This window comes from Misgurnus anguillicaudatus, chromosome 11, assembly GCF_027580225.2.
Source record: "Misgurnus anguillicaudatus chromosome 11, ASM2758022v2, whole genome shotgun sequence".
Lineage (NCBI taxonomy): Eukaryota > Metazoa > Chordata > Actinopteri > Cypriniformes > Cobitidae > Misgurnus > Misgurnus anguillicaudatus.
The window spans coordinates 15,292,346-15,312,692 of NC_073347.2; the positions used below are offsets into that span (position 1 = coordinate 15,292,346).

Sequence of the window (20,347 nt, forward strand, 5' to 3'; positions counted from 1 at the left end):
ACACTTTAAGCATCAAAGCCCTGTGCATGTCCTGTCTGTTGCTTGGCAACTCAACCAACTCCTTATTTATGCTCTGCTGGTTTCTCACTGGAGGAATCCCAACCCTGTTTTGTTCCTTCTTTTTTTAACCCATATTTTTTGTATCATTTTCATCAAACATATAGGAAGAATGTATGTTGATATTATATGTGGCATTATTGTTGAATTGATGGAAACTTAGGATCCATTTTTAGGGATGTATTAACAGAGTATCCATGTCAGAGTAATGCTATTTTCTAGCATGACTAATATAATGTTTGAACAGTGAGAACACATTTCTAGTTGCTACAAAGCAAATGGTTGCAGAAACTGAAGATGAAGAACTGTGAATGTGCTACTGCACATTAACTTGAAACGCATTCAATGGCATTATTAAGTCTCGAACGAAACAAATCGAATCTTAAAAGAATACCATTTTGAAAGAATACCATATAATTACATTTGAGGAATGTAATTATAACATAATGCAATAGATTAACATGAAACAATTATAATTTGTGGTGTTAACTCTGCATGCATGAGAGATGGTAAAATATACTTTACATTTATCTACTTGTGAACAGTTCCTGTATAGCTTTTTGTTTGATTGTTATCTAAACGGATGTTATTTTAAGGCACTTTAGTGCTTCTCAGATTCTTTGCCTCTGTGATCTCTCAGATCTGAGAAATCCTAACAACGTCCTCACAGATGTCGCTTAAGGCGGAAGGCTTGTTAATGCCACTTGACATGGGATCAGCCTCAGTTCCACCTTAAGAGTTTTGGCCAATAAATGAAATCCAACTTTTTTGAGTCACCCCCAGGTCATGTCTTCAGCATGTGTGTGTGTGTGTGTCTAATCTTGTGCACAAGTGGACACATCTGTTCTGACAGATGCTTGTTTGTCCCAAATAAATGCTTTCCAGAAGGTGCAGAGGAGGGAGCTGAGGTTACCACAGTATCCATCCTTCTTTAGTTTGCCTTCCGTGTGCACTGATAGCTCTGATCACATGCTTTTTGTTATTAAAGGAAGATCTCAGATAAATGCAGAGCCACTCTCTGTTCCCCATTCAATGTTGCTAATCTCAAATTCTGCTGGTTGGCCAAGACAGAATCATCTTTATAAAAGCTTTCAGACTTCAAAAAAATAAAAGAAGCTGAGGAAGGAAATATGGACCGGAGGTTGGTGGGGGATGAATTTGATCATGGATGCAGTCTCTTCAAAGTGTGAAGAATAAAAGAAGCAGTACCCGCACAGAGTGAACTTTTCGATATATATGGACTAAAACCATGTCAGCTAAACCAGCAAGAGCTTGTGCCATTCTCAACTCTTACTGAGTCTAAAAATTAAGAGTTTACTTAGTTTTGTGCTCTCGTGCATATGTCAAATGCTGAATAAAAGACTTTGGAGTGAATTAGGAAGGTAGCATTTACACAACCACCTACAAAAAGCAGAGAAAATTAGTCATGTTGGCATTGACAATACTTTATTTTAGTCGAACAGAAAGCTGTCCCACTGCCCAAAGAGAAGACTGAGAACAGTAAAATGTAAGCTCACAGCAGCACTTTCAAGCACTTATATTTGGCAGGATTGTCGATTCTAGTATTAAAATTATGATTTATTTAGCATACAGTAAATCAAAAATTGGTTTTCCTTAATATAATTTTATCTTGCATCACTAGTCACAGAGAAGCCCAATACAACCTGTATTAAACATGACGCTAACATGTACATAATATACCGAATTATACCACATAAACAATGCCATTTGTGCATAAACCTAACGTGGACATCCATGTTCAATAAGTAGTTTGGCATGGAGCTTCATATTTGAGTTACATATAAGCATTTCAGTAACCCATGTTCATTTTATCCAAAGCATAATCCAAATGTACCCACATACAGTAAATTGAAGAGTGCAATTTCACAGTAGATTGTGCTCACTGATCAAAGTGTCCATTGAATGACACAACAACACTTGTTTAGGACAATACATTTGGTGCTTCAAAGAAAATCACTGAATCGTTTAGTTGATAACACATTGCTTACGGCTACAAATAAGGTGCAGCATTAAAATGCACAGCACACGAAAGTACATGAAAAACTAATATGCACACTAATTGAATGCAAAAACATAAAGTGCTTTAAAATGCTACATATGTCATTAAAAAGTGCTGTAATTTGTTTTACGGATTGTAGCTCAGCCATGACAAAACAACAGAGCTATCATATGAGGAGCTCAGATGCTAAAGGTGCTAATATATCAAAATTATATATATAGATTCACCTAAAGGATTATTAGGAACACCTGTTCAATTTCTCATTAATGCAATTATCTAATCAACCAATCAAATGGCAGTTGCTTCAATGCATTTAGGGGTGTGGTCCTGGTCAAGACAATCTCCTGAACTCCAAACTGAATGTCAGAATGGGCAAGAAAGGTGATTTAAGCAATTTTGAGCGTGGCATTGTTGTTGGTGCCAGACAAGCCGGTCTGAGTATTTCACAATCTGCTCAGTGACTGGGATTTTCATGCACAACCATTTCTAGGCAGTCTTGTGGGCGAAAATGCCTTGTTGATGCTAGAAGTCAGAGGAGAATGGGCCGACTGATTCAAGCTGATAAAAGAGCAACTTTGACAGAAATAACCACTCGTTACAACCGAGGTATGAAGCAAAGCATTTGTGAAGCCACAACACGCACAACCTTGAGGCGGATGGGCTACTACAGCAGAAGACCCCACCGGGTACCACTCATCTCCACTACAAATAGGAAAAAGGGCTAGAATTTGCACAAGCTCACCAAAACTGGACAGTTGAAGTCTGGAAAATGTTGCTTGGTCTGATGAGTCTCAAGAAACATTCAGATGGTAGAGTCAGAATTTGGCGTTAACAGAATAAGAACATGTATCCATCATGCTTTGTTACCACTGTGCAGCCTAGTGGTGGTGGTAGTGTTATGGTGTGCGGGATGTTTTCTTGGCACACTTTAGGCCCCTTAGTGCCGACTGGGCATCGTTTAAATGCCACAGGCTACCTGAGCATTGTTTCTGACCATGTCCATCCCTTTATGACCACCATGTACCCATCCTCTGATGGCTACTTCCAGCAGGATAATGCACCATGTCACAAAGCTTGAATCATTTCAAATTGGTTTCTTGAACATGTCAATGAGTTAATTGTACTAAAATGGCCCCAACAGTCACCAGATCTCAACCCAATAGAGCATCTTTGGGATGTGGTGGAACGGGAGCTTCGTGTCCTGGATGTGCATCCCACAAATTTCCATCAACTGCAAGATGCTATCCTATGAACATGGACCAACATTTCTAAAGAATGCTTTCAGCACCTTGTTCAATCAATGCCATGTAGAATTAAGGCTGTTCTGAAGGCGAAAGGGGGTCAAACACAGTATTAGTATTATGTTCCTAATAATCCTTTAGGTGAGTTTATATTAACCGAATGGGATAAGTACCTCTTATACGTTCATCAAATTCCTTCGCTTCAAATCTGCTTAATCCCGGCTTCAGGCCCTTGAAAAATACCGCAAAAATATTGTTGGCAGAATTCACTTTGATTTTTCAACAAAGTCCTCTAAGTGCACAAAAGAAGAATTGGATGAATGACGGCGTTCAAATCGAATGTGGCAGTGACATGGATTACAGCGCATTTTGAGTCTCATCTTTTGCAATGTTTCTAGATTTTGCAGCTGTTTACTTTGCAAAACCTCCACTTCTTTAGACAAGACAAAGAAAGCTTGCATGCACTTAGAGGATTTTGCAGTGAAAGACAGTCAAATTTGTTAAATACCAATGAAATGACTAAAGTTACATTTTTAAAAATATGGCATTTCAATTACTGACTAATAACCATTCCAAAAAGTGAAATTATTTAACCTAAACATAAGCCTGATAAAAAAGCTCATTTTCAAGAAAACATATCATGTCAGATGCACTTAGAAGTTTTAGCATCTGAACTCTTCATATGTTGTACACAATTCATTTAACACAACAAAGAAGCATTTTTATCATGACAAGACACATCGTACCTGTGAGCTAAATGTATATAGGTCTCAGGTCAGGTTTAAAAAAAGGACTTAAACTAATGTGATACATCTTTTAAAGTACACACTGGAAAAATTTGTACAAAAGGTTTTTTTTTCTTTAAACAGACCACGTGTTTTTGTCAATAAATACGGCTGTTATTTTCCATACTATTTTGTATGAGCTTTAGGTAGCTCATGAGTCATTGCGACGAGACCATGTTCTTAATGACAGGTTCTCTGTTCAGATACGTGGCCCAATAAACCAAGTTAAAGCTGCCAAAAAGCACCGGGAAGATGATGCGTGACATACGGTCAATCTTGCTGACGCTATTAAAGGTCTTTTTTGCCTCTTTAGCCACCGGTTGAGCTTTATTGGCCTCCGTTGTGACGCTCTTAGAGACGGTGGGGAGTGCCGAGTCCTTAGCAATGTGAGGCGCGTAGTTTGCCACAGCAACTGCATAAGCGTTATTCTTTTTCACCACCGATGTCTCGTTTTTCTGCAGGTAGAAGAGGATGGGTTTGATCCATGACAGTGGTTAATCAATGATATCAAAGGCTCCATTTTGTGCGTAAAGTCAATTGCAAATTATATAACAAAACACCTCAAACCATTCAATTTCTACCCTGTATTAGTACTTCGATTCGTCAAGAGGATAAATGCATTACATCTTACTGATAATGCCCTTGTGTTTTGTCTGCAAAATGTCTCACATAAACCTGTTTGGATATCCGAAAGGGAAATAAACCGCATTGATTTACTTCCCATCAGCGTATGTTCACTCGTCAAAATAACCCACTTCTTCACAATGATGATAATCAGAGCCATCGTATGTGTCCTACTCCAAAATCAAAGGCTAGTGTGTGTGTAGTCATGGTTACCTTATCACTGACAACGCTCTTGCCATCCCAGGCCCAGCCGCGCTTGGTGAAGTAGTTTACAGTGGCGAACTCGATGAGAGCAGAGAAAACAAAAGCGTAGCACACAGCAATGAACCAGTCCATGGCCGTGGCGTAAGCCACCTTTGGCAAAGAGTTGCGAGCACTGATGCTCAGAGTGGTCATGGTTAGCACTGTTGTCACACCTAGACAAGAATAACAAAAGATGCTGAAAGACTGTTATATACACAGATGATGCATTAGCACCGCACGTCTCACTGCAGATAAATACCAGCGTTTATGTTGTTAGCCTCATTGCTGGAGTGCCATTAAAAATAGTACAAAAAGTGAATGCAATGTTTTGTTCACATTTGAGTTACATATAAGACATTTTGTTCTTGGCATGGAGTAATTATAATGCTACAATGTCCATTTGGGTTAGATATCAACACATAATAATATATACCAAAGTTATATTTTTTGTATAATTTGTTAATTATATTTATAATCTTTCCTAAACTCTTTATTTCAATGAAAATATTGTTTGTATTAAATTTAGCAAGAAGCAAAATAAATAATAAAGCCTGGGGTGACTAGGTGAAATGTTAACTTGTATGTGTGCGTGCACAGGATTTTATGACTCTCTTTATTTTTATTGGCCTGAAGGATATTGAAACTGCTAGAGAGAAAATAAAACATACACATCAACATCAGCTCTACCCATGACTGCATCAATAATTTAATCAGAACAAACAAAATCAGCAAGATCAATTTGTTTTACGTAGGTACAAAGCCAACAATTGAAAATATGCTATTGGAACAATTCACTAAATAAAAAAAGTTCATTACATTATGTTTTTTCGTGAGAAATATGATACGTATGACACATGCTTGCTTGCTTACCAAACACTGTGCGTGCTGGGACGGATTCTCGGTTGAGCCAGAAAGAGACCTGGGATAGGATGACTGTCATAATGCAGGGCAGATATGTCTGGATGACGAAGTATCCGATCTTCCTCTTTAAATGGAAATGGGCCGTCATCACTGTATATTCACCTGTGAGTCAGAGTAGTGGATGGATCTTTTTCTGTGACTTTTGAGAACATCTTTATCTATGCGAAATATATCATCAACTCACCAGTGCTGGACTTGATGGTTTCTTTACCAACCGTCTGTCCCATTAGGTCATACTGGTTGAGTCTAGATCCATCCGGAGCTACTTCAACAGATAAGGTGGCATTTCGTGTCCAAACGTATGTCACCTCTGACAGAGTATAAGCATCTACACACAACAATGTTAAACGTTATATATTTTGAGCAATGCTTGGAGTTCAAAAACAGTTTTGGAGCATCATTGACTTCCATAGTAGTGCTCCTACTAACTGCTTGATTACAAATATCTTAAAGGGACACTCCACTTTTTTTAAAAAATATCCTCATTTTACAGCTCCCCTAGATTTAAACATGATTTTTACCATTTTGGAAACCATTCAGCTGATCGCCGGGTCTTTCCTATTTAAAACTTGACTCTTCTGTAGTTACATCGTGTACTGAGACTGAAAATTAAAAGTTGTGATTTTCTGGGCAGATGTGGCTGGGAACTATACTCTCATTCTAGCGTAATAATCAAGGACTTTGCTGATGTAACATGGCGGTAGCAGGCATAGTGATATTATGCACTGCCCGAAAATAGTCCCCTTGGTTACTTTCAATAGCAGGGGACAATTTTCAGGCACTGCTTAATATCATTACAATCACTGGTAAATTGCAGGTAAATTGCAGTTAACAGATCATGTGTGAACAGAACCTTTCTGATAAATCAATACTGCCAATTTATCAGTAAGAGAGATTGTAAGATTACCAGTAATTTACTGGTAAGCGCTATGTGTGAACGAAGAATAAGGATTACCGGCCTTTAGAATGCACTGAGAGCTTCGGGCTGTCATTATGTTTTGATACCGATGACACGTTTACCCCTGTACTGTTTACAGACATTTCCACACGCACCCTGCTTAAAGTCGAGCACCTATAGTTAACGTCCACATTTCTTCACCAAAGTTGTTAAAAACAGCTTATCATCTATTTGCCGAATTGCCCACATCGTTACCACACCCTCTGTGAAAGCTAATGTGTAAATATTACTGCTGTTCAAGACGCAGGTTGCGACTCTTTCCCAGTTCAGTGCCGTTTGAAGTCATTTAATGCAGTGGTTCTCAAATTGAGGGGCCCTGAGATGGTGCCAGGGGGGCCCCAGTTTTATGACATTTCATAAAACATTCTATAATTTATTATACATTGTGTAATTAAACCTATAAAATAAGGCTACTAACTAACCAACACCACTACATTGTATATGAATATAATTTTGTTTAATTCAGATTTTACATTTTAGAATGATTTATAGCATACATTTACTTTGGGGGCCATAAAAGATGGACTGTACACGGGGGGCCGCACACCAAAAAAGCTTGAGAACCACTGATCTAATGCAATGTTGTTTGGTTACTAGCAACTGCGCAACTGTCAGAGTTTGACACAGAAGTAAAAACAACAAAATATGGACTGTGGATATGAACTCAATACAGCATTGAGCTCGGCACACAGCAGTCTAGATGCAACTTTCACTGTCTCACCGAGTTTACCGGTATTTTGGTAATGATGTGTGAATGTAAAAAGACAGAACGTTTTTGCATTTACTGGTAAATTCATTTTGGTAAATTCATGGTTATTTACTGAAATTACTGTGTGAAAGAGGCTATTGTAACACCTTATGAACACTGTGAGTCAAGTAACAAAACCAGAGAGCGTCCATTATATTCAAAGACAGTGCAGTTCAGATTAAAATGTGAGGTTGATGCTGCAGTTTTGTCGATTATAATAAGGAAATTTGTGAGTTATCAGAGCTCTAAGCTCTGTCAGTCATTGAGCTTGGACTAAATTGCAGGGCTCGAGCAGTAACGTGACATCTTTTTAACCTGCAGCGACAGCTTTGGTGATTATAATAAATGATTTCTAATGTTGTGTTGCCCGCTTCACTTCATTTATTCAGAATCAAATGTTTTGCTGTTAAGAATGCCAATGAAAGGTTGACTGATTTCTTGTCCTTATTTACTGAAGGACAAAACAATTATTTCACAAATTTAGTTTTCTGATGTTTCAGGTTTACTTTTTAAATAATTTTTATATTCCTGATTACTATATGTGTAGAGTCAAAAAATATGTGACCCTGCCTGTGAAATCCAGGCTAAAGAATTAAAGTTTGATTTCACATTAATTTAAATTTTTGACATGGCAGGGTCACACATTAATTTTTTCAGACTGGCCTATATAATAAGATTGATTTGATATTTATTCTTGTTTTTATTTTTATCCTGTTGTTATTATTATATTGATCTCGAACTTTGTACTCTTCTTTGTAAAGCGCTTTGAGAATAATCTTTTAAAGGCGCTATATAAAATAAAGTTTATATTATTATTATGATTTTTGTCATGAATAGACAAATAAAAAATGTCGAACGCTATACAGTGCTTAAATATCACCGTACATCACAGTAATGAAAAAAATATTTCATACTTTTACTTACAGCTGCCAAATTTAAGTGGACAGGAGTGAAAATCCATTGGAAAGTCTTCAAGATGCATTGGACATTCAGCTTGAACTGTCAACCTATTGGCATAAATGCATATAAACACACATCACAACACTGACCTATTAATTTGTGTTCATTATACATTGGGTGAAATATGTATTTTTATTTAAATATATATATTTTTCAAAAATATTTCCAAAGGTGCATTTGACACGAAATGTTCACCAGATGCTAACAACACAAGTAATCCATACATCAGGGCTAGTCAAATGGCGGCCCGCGGGCCAAGTGCGGCCCGCCAATCATCTTTATCCGGCCCGCCGGTCACCGGTGGCCGTTTCTCACTCGGATGGCTGCAGCCTCCGGAGGTCGCATATGCAGACTGCATACGTCATCAAGATTAAGTTAACTGAGCATTACATTCACAAATCATAAGCATATTACAACAATTTACGATTAACTAAGAATAATAGTCAACTTTATAATTGTTAAAATTCTGAAATAAGACTTAATAATGACGTATGCAGCCTGGAAATGCGACCTCCGGAGGCTGCAGCCTTATTGAGAAACGACTATAGTCTGATTTAAATTCAGCGTGGTTACTTTTACCTTACCACTGTACAAGACAACACAGACAGGGGCTGTGTGTGGTGCCAACCATCTGCGGGTGTGTAATTAGCTGATCCAATTCGAGCTTTGGATGCATTAAAGAAAATAAACTTATGCGACTACACCGCATGTGACGCGGCGACCGGAAGTGATGTATTACAGTGTGTTGCAATCAAAACTGTGTGCAAAGTTAAAATTATTAATTATTGTTTGTTTTACTTTATAAGTAACACTTGAATACTTTAATTACTGGTAAGTAAATTATTAACCATGCATATTTTCGTAGATTAAAGGTTCTCTCCCATGACAGATTTACGATTAAACTACATTTTCATTACGCCACTAGGGGGCGAACTCCCGACAGTTATATGTAATGGACAATGGAAAGGCTGTTCAGCCTATATATCTATAAAATATTAAAAAAGAAAACATGTAGTGCAATTTTAGTCATTAGGAGAAGACTGGCTTTATGTTGTGAATACTTAACATGTAACAATTAATGAAAGTAAACAGTTATAAACAAAATATGTTTAGGAGTGTTGATCTTTCACACTTTTACTATTAACATTTGGCTCTTACATGTTAAACTCATATTTTCTTTATTAAATATTAATAAAGAAAATATGAGTTTTCAGTAATTAAAAGGCTTTTAAATTTAAATTTTTTGAAAATGCATGTTTTTAATATGTTTTTTTTTTTTCAAATATACTACAACAAAAGTAACAAAAACGACAACAACACACACACATATATGGTAAAAGTAAAAATATATCAAAATTAAAAATAGGGTAAAAGTTTGGCCCGCGTCATATTCACAATTCTAAAATCTGGCCCCTGAAGAAAAGTAGTTGAAGACCCCTGCCATACATGCAAAGAAACCAAAACAAATAAGTTCAGAAATGAAGTTATGTGTAATAATGTGAAATGACACAGGGAAAGTATTGAACATAAAGAAAGGGAGGTGCAGCTGAAAACTATCAGTCTTGTATGAATTACTTAGGTTGTTATCAACATCTAGTGAAAATTTCATGTCAATAGCACCTTTGGAAATATATTTAATGAGAAAAATGATGACGTGTGTATACATGTGTGCACCTCATAGTGTAAAGCAGAGTTCCATTCTCCATAATCCGTAAAAGTTTGTTGGGCATAGTCATGTTGTGAGCCACAGACTTCTTGCCGTTGTGAAAAAAAGTGTCTGGGGTCCAGATTTTACTGGCCATCAGATTGTTGAGACGCAGGATGTTCATTGGCCCGTGAAACTTTAGCCGCTCATCGGTCCAGCGCTGGCGAAAAAACACATCCACTGTGTATTCCTGAGAATAGAGAGGGTCATATCAGGTGATTTTTTTTAAATACGAGTAAATACGCTTCTTTATTAAATACATACTGAAAAAGTGAAAAATTGCATAGTGGCCAATGTATGGTGAGCCATACTTGGAAAGTGACCTCTGCATTTAACCCATCCCAATGAGTAGTGAATACACACACACACACACACACACACATATACAGAACAGTGGGCAGCTATCACTGCAGTGCCCGGGGAGTTATTGGAGGAAATATGCCTTGCTCAAGGCAACCACTAGCCCATGACTGACTACTGTTGTGCGTATATACCTGGAATCCACACTGTAAATGTTTTGTAAATTAAAAAAAAATTATAAATGCATGTAAAAGGTGCTCCCTCTGCACAGGCAAGTGATATTTCAGTTTATTCAATATGTTCATTGTCTGTCTGTGATATAGAGACCTTTCTCTCTGCACTACTAGAAAGCAGCAAAGTGTCAGATCAGTGCATATCTCCTGCTCCCTTGGGCGCAGTACTGCCACGCACCGACCCCTCGGGTGAAGGCGGTCGGTCTGTTTCCATGGCAGCACAGAGATAGGAAAACATTTATACGTATGTAAGAGATAATAATTTACTCCTATACTCTCAGACAGTGATAATATTCTGTGACAGTATATGCTGTCACTGATGGTCCAAGATTTCCCATCTGTAATGCATCGATTTCCTCTTTCCCTGTATCAACTTCCACAATGTCGTAATCGTACTGTGGCAGTGAAGCCATTATACGTCTATACTAAGTTAATTTCAGCTCAATAAGAAAATCTTAATCCTCCATCTCATGCAAACTTTGAGGTAAGCGTGATTTGTCATTTGATTTTCTCCTCAACATCCTGTAACATTACCTTTCATTATGCTGTCGCAGAGATACCTGATCTCCACAAATTGAGTCACTTTTCATATTGTCATATCCTGAAGGCACAGCTGGACTGATAAAAAAAATTGTTTTTGGTCGCTATTTTTTTAAAGAGACACTATTTTCCTTTTCGTGATTTTCCTTTTTGTAAGTGTGTGTTAGTAGTACATGTTAAACGATCTGCAAGGTTGAGCCAAAAAATAAGAAAATTGCGCTAACGTCATATTAGAGCGATCTTGACCCAAAGTTGACTATAGAAGTTGTCAAGTGGCTATTTGATTTTTGAGATAGTGCCTCTAGTGTGACAACGTAACCATGTGACAACTTACCCCGCTCTCCCTTACATATATAAAAGATATAATACTAGACATTTACGATCGATCGATAGATAGATCGATTACAGAGGAATTCTGTGAATTATAATGGAACGTTGTTTTTAAATTATTTACCAACCAACCCAAAACTCAATGATAAAATGACTATAATTTACAGTTCTCTGACAGATTTAAAATACCCAACAGGGCAGTGTATAGCAGGGATACAGCAATGACTCAGGCAGAGGTAGACTTCATGATTTCCCATGAGTTCCCAAAAATATGAAAAAACAGGACAGGAATACACTAGCTATGGTTATCATCCTGACGTAATGTGATCATAAGATTACAGTCTTTTTGAACAGAGGATACTTTTACAACAGGATCTGTGAGAATGTTCAGTGGGTTAGAAAACACTCAGCACTCCACAGCAACAGACGGTAAAATAAATAATGAATGAAAAAATCATTTCTCTTCCATTTAAACATTGTTTTTTTCCTTTTTAGTCTGAGTACTTGAGAGCAAAGACTGTGAAGTGAGGGAAACATGAGACCTAAGAAAAGCCTTCAGCTAGCAGCAGGTATCTAAAGCTATGAATAGAGGAAAACACAAACTGGGATAGAGAGGTGGAGGGTCTGAATGTGATGAACACAAAAATATAAAAAAATTTTCGTTGGCACAGTTTAGGTGACACTAGATGAATACAAATCACATGTGTGAGGAGGTATGTCTTACCATGTCTGTATCCGATACTGGCCCAAAACTGGTAACGTAGATATCTGTCTTCACTTCTGTTACTCGGTCTGTGTCACACAGTATAAAATCATAAAAACAAAACAGGCATTAGGCAGAATACTGCTACTTTTCATCCCACAAACTATGTTCTTAAGCTCCAAATGGACCACAAACGTTTTCAAACTGGGATCTGGGGGCCCCTAGGGGACCTCCAGAAGGGGTCCCCAGAAAATTTCATAGCGAAAAAGACAACATACATTCTGTACCTACATACTGTACCTTTAGGAATTGTTCATATTTGTAGTCTGTTTATATAACATTGCCCTTTATCTTACTCACAGGGGTTTGTAAGGTCCCTGTAAAGCTGCTAAGAAACAAGATTGCTTCAGTATAAATACATTTGAATTGAAAATGTGTCTCTTTAGGTTTATACATCCAGCATTGGTGTAGCCAATTATTTAAAGGTAATATTTAAAACTAGTTATTATAGTTTATAATGTTTTTAATATGGATATTTTTATTACAAAATCACATCGATTACCATCAGAATGGCTTTTTTAACCTCTTGGAGCCGTGTGTGGATTACTTGTGAAAGATTTTTTGCACTTGTTTGGGCTTCACAATCAGTAGCACCATTTACTACCACTATAATGCTTGACAGAGCCAGGACATTTTTAAGCAATATCGCTCGAGTAGGAGTGTGATATAGCTCTATATCATCACGGCTGTGATTAGGCCAGAGGCAGAATGACAGGTAACACTTTCGGCTGCTTTGAATTTCATCATAACTCAATGGACGGAAAAGCTGTTTCTTTATATTAACGTTTCTTGGTGTAGTTTTAAGATTAGTTCAGTCGAGAATGTATATGTATTATATTTAAATCTGCAGTCGATTAGTAAAGATAGCGCCTGTTTGAACGTTTGCTTAGTAAGATTCGGTGTGTATGAGAACCAAAGCATGAAAGGAGGTCAGTGTTCACTCGCCCCGCTGACCACCGCCCTCTCTGAGCTACATCTCTGACAGGGATTCCCTGGCTCTCATCTTGGCCTGATGGTCAAAATTTAGATCAAATCAGCAGTATTTGGTGTCATGATGAAACTATTACTTGTTTTCTTATTCATATTTAGTGTCTTTTGTGTTGTTATTGTTTTGGCGCGAGGTAAAAGTTAATAAAACTATACTTCTATAATGTTACTATTGGTTTACCATTTCATCTAAACGCGATACGAGAACTCGATTATTATTAGACTTTGTTCTTGTCAGTATAAAACTGTTTTTTATAAGTGTCAGAGAGATGTTTTTTCATGGTGCTTCTAAATATACCAGTGGCGATATCTCATAACATGTTTTAATAGTCACGGTAAAATAAATGATCAATGTCCACATTTAAAAGCTGCGGTGCTTACCTGCAGTTCCACGGTGTTTTCGCGTTTTGAGAAGAGATATCGCTCCAGAAAAAATATTGTTTACATTCCTCTTTCCAAGTGTTAATCGTCCACACAATGTGACAAGACATTACTCCCATTAAGTTTAACGTAACATCCAAGAGCACTGATCTTTGACGGAATAGTCGCTTCCGATTGGGATTCACAGACTGATTTACGAGCTAGTGAACTTATGAGACACACGGAGAGTGTTTAAAAACAGCGCGTCTGTGTTTGTCCGTGTGTGTGTGCAGTTTTTCCATTCAGAGATGAGCCTGTTTAAAGGACCTCCATTCACTAGGTGGCGGAATGATACTACAGGTGAAGCGGTTACTGTGCCGTTATCAGTAGAATATCGCATAGCTCTTAGCCAATCAGATTCGAGAACCAGAAAGAACTGTTGTATAATCTAATATAACTCCGATTTTGTTTGTCTGAAAGGTGATAGTCATATACATCTTGCATGGCTTGAGGGTGAGTAAATCATAGGATAATTTTCATTTTTGGTCGAACTATCCCTTTAGGTTTGAACAATATGTTATAAAATCACACTTACTATTTATCTAATTTATTTATTTTTAAACCATAATGGGTATATATTGGGGAACATGTTGGGTACAGAAATGCATAGTACACATACTGGGTTAAAAATGACCTACTGTATTTTCCGGACTATAAGCCGCACTGGAGTATAAGCCACATCATTCAAAAATGCGTCCTTAAGACGAAATAACATATATAAGTCACAGTGGACTATACGTCGTGTTTATTTAGAAAATTAATTCACAAAATCCAAGCTGAAGAACAGACATTTAATCTAAAAGGCAAGTTATTCAACTAAACAATAGCAGAAAGAACAGCACGCTGAATAGATGTCTGTACGTTAAAGTAATATTATCAATTATTCAAACAATAAACCATAGCATACAGAACTTACCTGGAAGGTTGAATTAACCGAGCAAGCCAACTAGTGTGAAGTTCGCATACTCGTCATTCCACATTACTAAATCCATTAAATTACATAAATACAGAAGCAGCATATAGCGGACTCTCGCGGCTGTAGACGGTAATTTTGTCTCTTGACTCATAAATGTCAAAATGAATTCATACTGACTTACAAGGTGCACCTGACTATAAGACGCAGCACCAGCCAAGTTATGAAAAAAACGCTGCTTATAGACCAAAAAATACGGTAATGTTGGGTTGAAGCAGTTGGGTTAAAATAACCCAGGGGTCAATTTTAACCAAGCGGCGCACCGTGCATTTCTGTACCCAACATGGCTTTAAAATAACCCAGTGTATAGACATAAATACATACTTTTTGGAAGCAGATCCCTCACAAAAGTTGATCATATTTGGGGCTCACTGGCATCATAAATTATAAAAACCCCAGGTCAGTACAACCTGTGCTCTGATTTTTTTTACTTTTAGGATTTTGTAAGTATGAATCACCATCCATTTTCTTGTGGGCAAGCTCTGTCATTCTGCCTAAGATCTTTGTGTTGCACAGATGATAGAAAATAATACATGATTGTAATGACATCACCATGCCTGCAAGGTTAGCATAACAACATGTAACTCAAGGATGGAGACAAGTCAATGGAGGAGAGGCTTCAGCTGAAGACTGGTTTTGTAATGAAATAACATATTATTTAATGAATCGACAGCCTGATCTTCGACATGATTTACACTAAACAATATTTTTGTTGGGAACTGTATTTAAGTTTGTACTTAAAATGTTGTTTCATAAGAGATGGCAGAATGTGTTCTTACGAATTAGCCACCTCATACAATATGTACGAATTGCCATGCCATTGGGATTACAGCTATTACTATTTAATCAATATTTTCTTTCACTGGCTTTCAGCTTTCTGTAAAGTGTAAACTGTAACTGACTGTCACAACACCCTGAATGCCCATCACTGATGTTACTGATCATTATTTATTGGCTGAGGTGTCGGACATGATCCAAGTTGACTGTTACGGTTTTCCGAATGACAGAATAGCCATCTCCCTAAAGAGAGGTTCCCTGACATTTCTGTATCTTGTATTTAACATAATTACCATGGCAACAGTGTACCTGTCCACTGAAAGTAATTTAACAAAATACCAAACGCTCACAAAATCTGTTTGCATCATAGAAGATCATACTGACCTTTTATTTCCTAGCTTAGAGCTTAAAATAATGTCAGGGGGCATTGTAAGCTGGTATTGACAGACTGAACAGGCAGGATTAGTTGATTATTAAGTGGAGCTGATATCGCTGGTTTTGTTTTTCTCTATTTCATTCATAAGAATAGCATCATTGGTATATCAACCTCTCTTTAAAGGAAAACCGTTTTTCAATATTTTACTATGTTCCTACCTCAACTTAGATGAATTAATACATCCCTATCTTTTTTCAATGCGTGCACTTAATCATTGTACAGCACGTTGTGGATGTGTTAGCATTTAGCTTAGCCCCATTTATTCCTTAGGATCCAAACAGGGAGGAACTTACTGCAAACAAAGTGCTCTTCCGCCATACAATATAGTTCATATTTTTATATGAACTCATGTAACAGTCTTTAAAAATAGGCTTCTAAATTCATACCTGTTTGGATCCTAAGGAATGAATGGGGTTAGGCTAAATGCTAACACATTCACGACGCGCTGCACAAAGATGAAGCGCACGGATTGAAAACAGATAGGTATGTCATAATTTGTCTAGTTGAGGTAAGAACAAAGTAAAATATTGAAAAACTGTGGTGTTTTCCTTTAATTTAGCAATGGGAAAACTTGCAACCGCAAACATGCAAACATGCCGCTTTGATAGATGCTTCTGATAATGGCAGTCCGGTACCAGTGTTGGGAACATTACTAGTTATAGTTACTAATTACTTCTCACAAATAGTAACTGAGTTAGTAACTGCGTTACATTATTATAAAAGTAATTAATTACCAGGAAAAGTAATTACTGCGTTTCTTACAGTAAAAAATTCTAATTAATATTTCAAATAACTTGAATGCCCCTTACAAAATTAAATATGTTAAATGACTAAAATGGATACTTAAGAGAAATTACTAATTTTGTGGCAGCATGTGACGATGTGAGGTGCTTTATTAGATCAGAATTACTTGCCACAGACGTGGAGAGACTTTTTTTCATGGGCATAAGTTGCACATTACACAAACATTCTTGCCTTTCACCTCAACAATGGAAAAGTAGTGCTGTATACTTCGTGTTTGCGACCGCTACCTTTGAGCTTGTTGTACTTGCCATCGCCCTGTCGCCAGTGTTTTCGGAGTGATTGATGCACGATTACCGGGCTGCATGTCAGTGCTTTGAGATAGGGCACAGCAGCAGCACCGCTGATTGTTAAGAGAAGAAAACGACGCGTATTTTCATGTCAGTCTACAAAAGTCTCCAACCACGCCAGAAAAGATAGCTAGATTTGTCCTATAAAGTCGCTAAAGTGGTAGAAAGTTGCTAAATCTAGCGACAAAGTGACCAAGATACTCAGATTTTTTTATACTGCGTGCTCGGACTGTGCGAGTGTGCGTGCATGTTGTGAACTCTGCCTCTGGTTGGCTAACGATGGAAATTAAGCCAATCATCATCAGCTTTGTGGTTCTCCCACCCCCTCTAACACACACACACCAATCATCATCAGTTATGTTTCTCACAACACACACACACACACACAAGAGAAAAACTGTGTTTTGCTGAGAGAGCGAGTATACGTGGGTGAAAATCACTACAGTGAGATCAATTTTAGTAACGCGCAGCATTTTAATGTCAGTAACGATAACGGCGTTATAACGGGGGAAACAGTAATTTATTTGATTACTTGTTACTGAAAAAAATAATGCAGTTTCTAACACCAATTACTTATAACGCCGTTATTCCCATCACTGTCCGGTACATTAGTAACATTTTGTTAACGTTTCTATGTTTTTCATGCACACATTCACCTGAATGCAATTAAAACTTCATCTTGTTTTTAAAGGTGCAGTGTGTAAATTTGAGCAGCATCTAGTGGTGAGGTTGCAAATTGCAACCAATGGCTCAGTCCACTGATCACCCCTCGCTTTTGAAACCCATAGAGAAGCTACGGTAGATGCCACCAGATAAACATGTCATCGTCGGCGACAACTTAGTAAAAAAAGTTTGTCCGTTAAGGGATCTGTAGAAACATGGCAGCACAAAATGGCGATTTCCATGTAAGGGGACCCTCGGTACGTAGATAAAACGTCTCATTCTAAGGTAATAAAAAATAACGGTTCATTATGAAAGGTCTTTTTACACCCCTGACAATATAGTTTTGTATATTATTTGGCATTTCTGTCAAGAGATTCTTCTAAAAATTACACACTGCACCTTTAACCAAGTGCTACATTGGCTTGCATCTGTAATACAAAAGTATGTTTATGAAAATCACTATGATTTTAATTTTCCTCAGTACTCTGATTGTAATTTTCATTAGTACATGAGTATACGAATGTAATGACATGAGGAAATTAGGATGTTTAATGAGGCTGTGCAGGGCAATAATGACTCACAAGCCAATATTCCCCGATAATCACACGGTTTAACTGGTGTCAGCTCTGTACTCTTACCTCCGAGACCAGGTCTCAACCTGTTGTCATAGCCATCAAGCAGTCGGTCCAAAATCCGAGTGAAGAGCGTAATGTTGTTTTTAAAGGCATCTGAGCCTGACACCTCTACACCAGAACTGTGCAAGACACATTTGATATCAAAATTCTGTTCTGTGTTCATACTATATAATACATACATAGAGTTACATTCAAAGAAAGCCCTCTGGCTCTGATCGGCATATGCTTTTCATCTTAGAGGGCTTATGAAGGGACTGATATCTGGCAAAAGCACCAACATTCTGAGATGGCAGCTATATTAAATCACCTAAGAATTTATCTTAAAAGAATAGAAACCAAACACTGTTTAATCGTGGTGTGTAATTAGCTGGTTTTAGTCATTTTGAAGCCTTATTTATAACACTACCTATATGTCTCACTACAGACATTGTACTACTATAGCCTACATAACCACCACCATCCACAGCAGAAGTTTAATACAGTAACTATTAAACTGTGTATTCACGTATGGTTTATAATTGATGTTAAATGATGGTTGTTAAATGTAACACAGTATCATCATCCACAAAAGCTTCTCACGTACACATTTGAATGACACAAATATGGCACGAAGAACGCATAACATGAGGCAATGTATAACAGACTATTGTGAGAAAGACTAACACACAAACACACAGTAAATAAATAAATCGTTGTTTGCTTACCGTGTTCGCCAAAAAGCCATAACAGAAAGGTAGATTAGAAATCCATGATGGTTCATTGTTGAGCTAATCCTGACAAAGAAGTCACTCTGAGAATTATACATGGATAAAGTAAGACAAAAACGAATTTAATTTTGATAGCAAGCGTTTTGCGTTTGAAAGCGCGCAAAAGCATCTCCAAAACGCGCAAGAGAGCCAAAAGCGATGGAGCCACAGACACTCCGAGTCTGTTTAAAAAGTTTCAAAATATGGAAATGTTTCACACATTGCAACCATACTTCGAAATGTAACTTAAAAAAATTAAGTCTGTCCAAACATAACAAAAATAATGTACAACTACACAAACTTCTTGAGTAACAGTTAGGCTGGTCTGGTTGGCATATTTTACTTACGCATGATTTTTTTTTAACTAAAAAAAGAAAAAAAAGAATAAATTAATATTACCTCTGTTAAAGTTAAGCTTCTTTGAGATAAAGTAGCCTAATAAAGTTCCCGCCCTTCCAGCGTTGTCTCATGCGTGATGTTCCCGCAAGCGGTGCGCAAACACATGGATGAGCACGTTCGCAGTATAGATACTTGTGATATGTTTTCCTTTGTGATTATTTATTTGGACACGATCCGGCGTATCTAGAGACACCACCTGTATACTGTGCTGGTCATCTGTGGGCTTGTATGAAGTCCACACAGACGAGAGCATCAAGTAGCCAAAAGACGTAAGAAGAGTCACCGGGTCCTAGAGCGAGCATAGCTTTACTTGACATGACGTGTTCTGTCTGCTGTGTGTTCAATGAAATCTCAGTCATGTGTGGATCCATTTCGTAATAAAAATGGAAACTCTTCTCCACAAAAAGTTATAAAACAAGGATACATTTGGTGATTATAACAATGTCTTCTCCATTTGTTTATTTTTAGTATTTTCCTTGAGAATTTATATTGAATTTCACAAATCTCTTTGCTCCAGAAGTGCATGCACCACCTGGTGCATTTGTCCTCTTGTTCTTTCAAATAATCTTGACATCCACCAATCAGAATCAAATTAATGAGACTCATTAACCCAACTTTTACGTAAAAAATATATAAAATATTTATAATATAACTATATATCATGAAAAACTGATTATGGACAGTCATTCAAATATTTATTTACACGTGAACATCTTTCTATATCCAAACTTCAAGAATAAACTCTTTTTAGCCTATTTTTGCTGACATGAAACATTTATGACTAGAAATCCA

At 37.2% G+C, this 20,347-nt stretch overlaps 1 protein-coding gene and 1 long non-coding RNA gene across 5 annotated transcripts in view; one reads left to right on the top strand and one right to left on the bottom strand.

The window, feature by feature from the left end:
- Window positions 1-8,777, top strand: part of LOC129415427 (uncharacterized) — a 71,376-nt gene extending 62,599 nt beyond the window's left edge. Inside the window, exon 4 of the long non-coding RNA XR_008634814.2 lies at window positions 8,524-8,777. This is a non-coding gene — a long non-coding RNA (uncharacterized lncRNA). The remainder of the gene's footprint in view (window positions 1-8,523) is intronic.
- Window positions 2,991-19,855, bottom strand: gabra2a (gamma-aminobutyric acid type A receptor subunit alpha2a). 4 transcript variants are annotated; one of them, XM_055169405.2, is made up of 10 exons: window positions 19,556-19,855; window positions 19,115-19,177; window positions 18,414-18,529; window positions 12,390-12,457; window positions 10,232-10,452; window positions 8,522-8,604; window positions 6,076-6,219; window positions 5,841-5,993; window positions 4,941-5,143; window positions 2,991-4,558 (listed from the first exon to the last, which is right to left on the bottom strand). In XM_055169405.2, the coding sequence occupies exons 2-10, from the start codon at window positions 19,168-19,170 to the stop codon at window positions 4,262-4,264; spliced, it is 1,341 nt and encodes a 446-aa protein (XP_055025380.1). In that variant the 5' UTR covers window positions 19,171-19,177; window positions 19,556-19,855; the 3' UTR covers window positions 2,991-4,261. The 4 variants fall into 4 exon arrangements, with proteins under 4 accessions (XP_055025380.1, XP_055025379.1, XP_055025378.1 ...); XM_055169404.2 differs by having other exon boundaries at window positions 19,115-19,200; XM_055169403.2 differs by having other exon boundaries at window positions 19,115-19,183; window positions 19,556-19,854.
- Window positions 19,856-20,347: the final 492 nt, after the last annotated feature.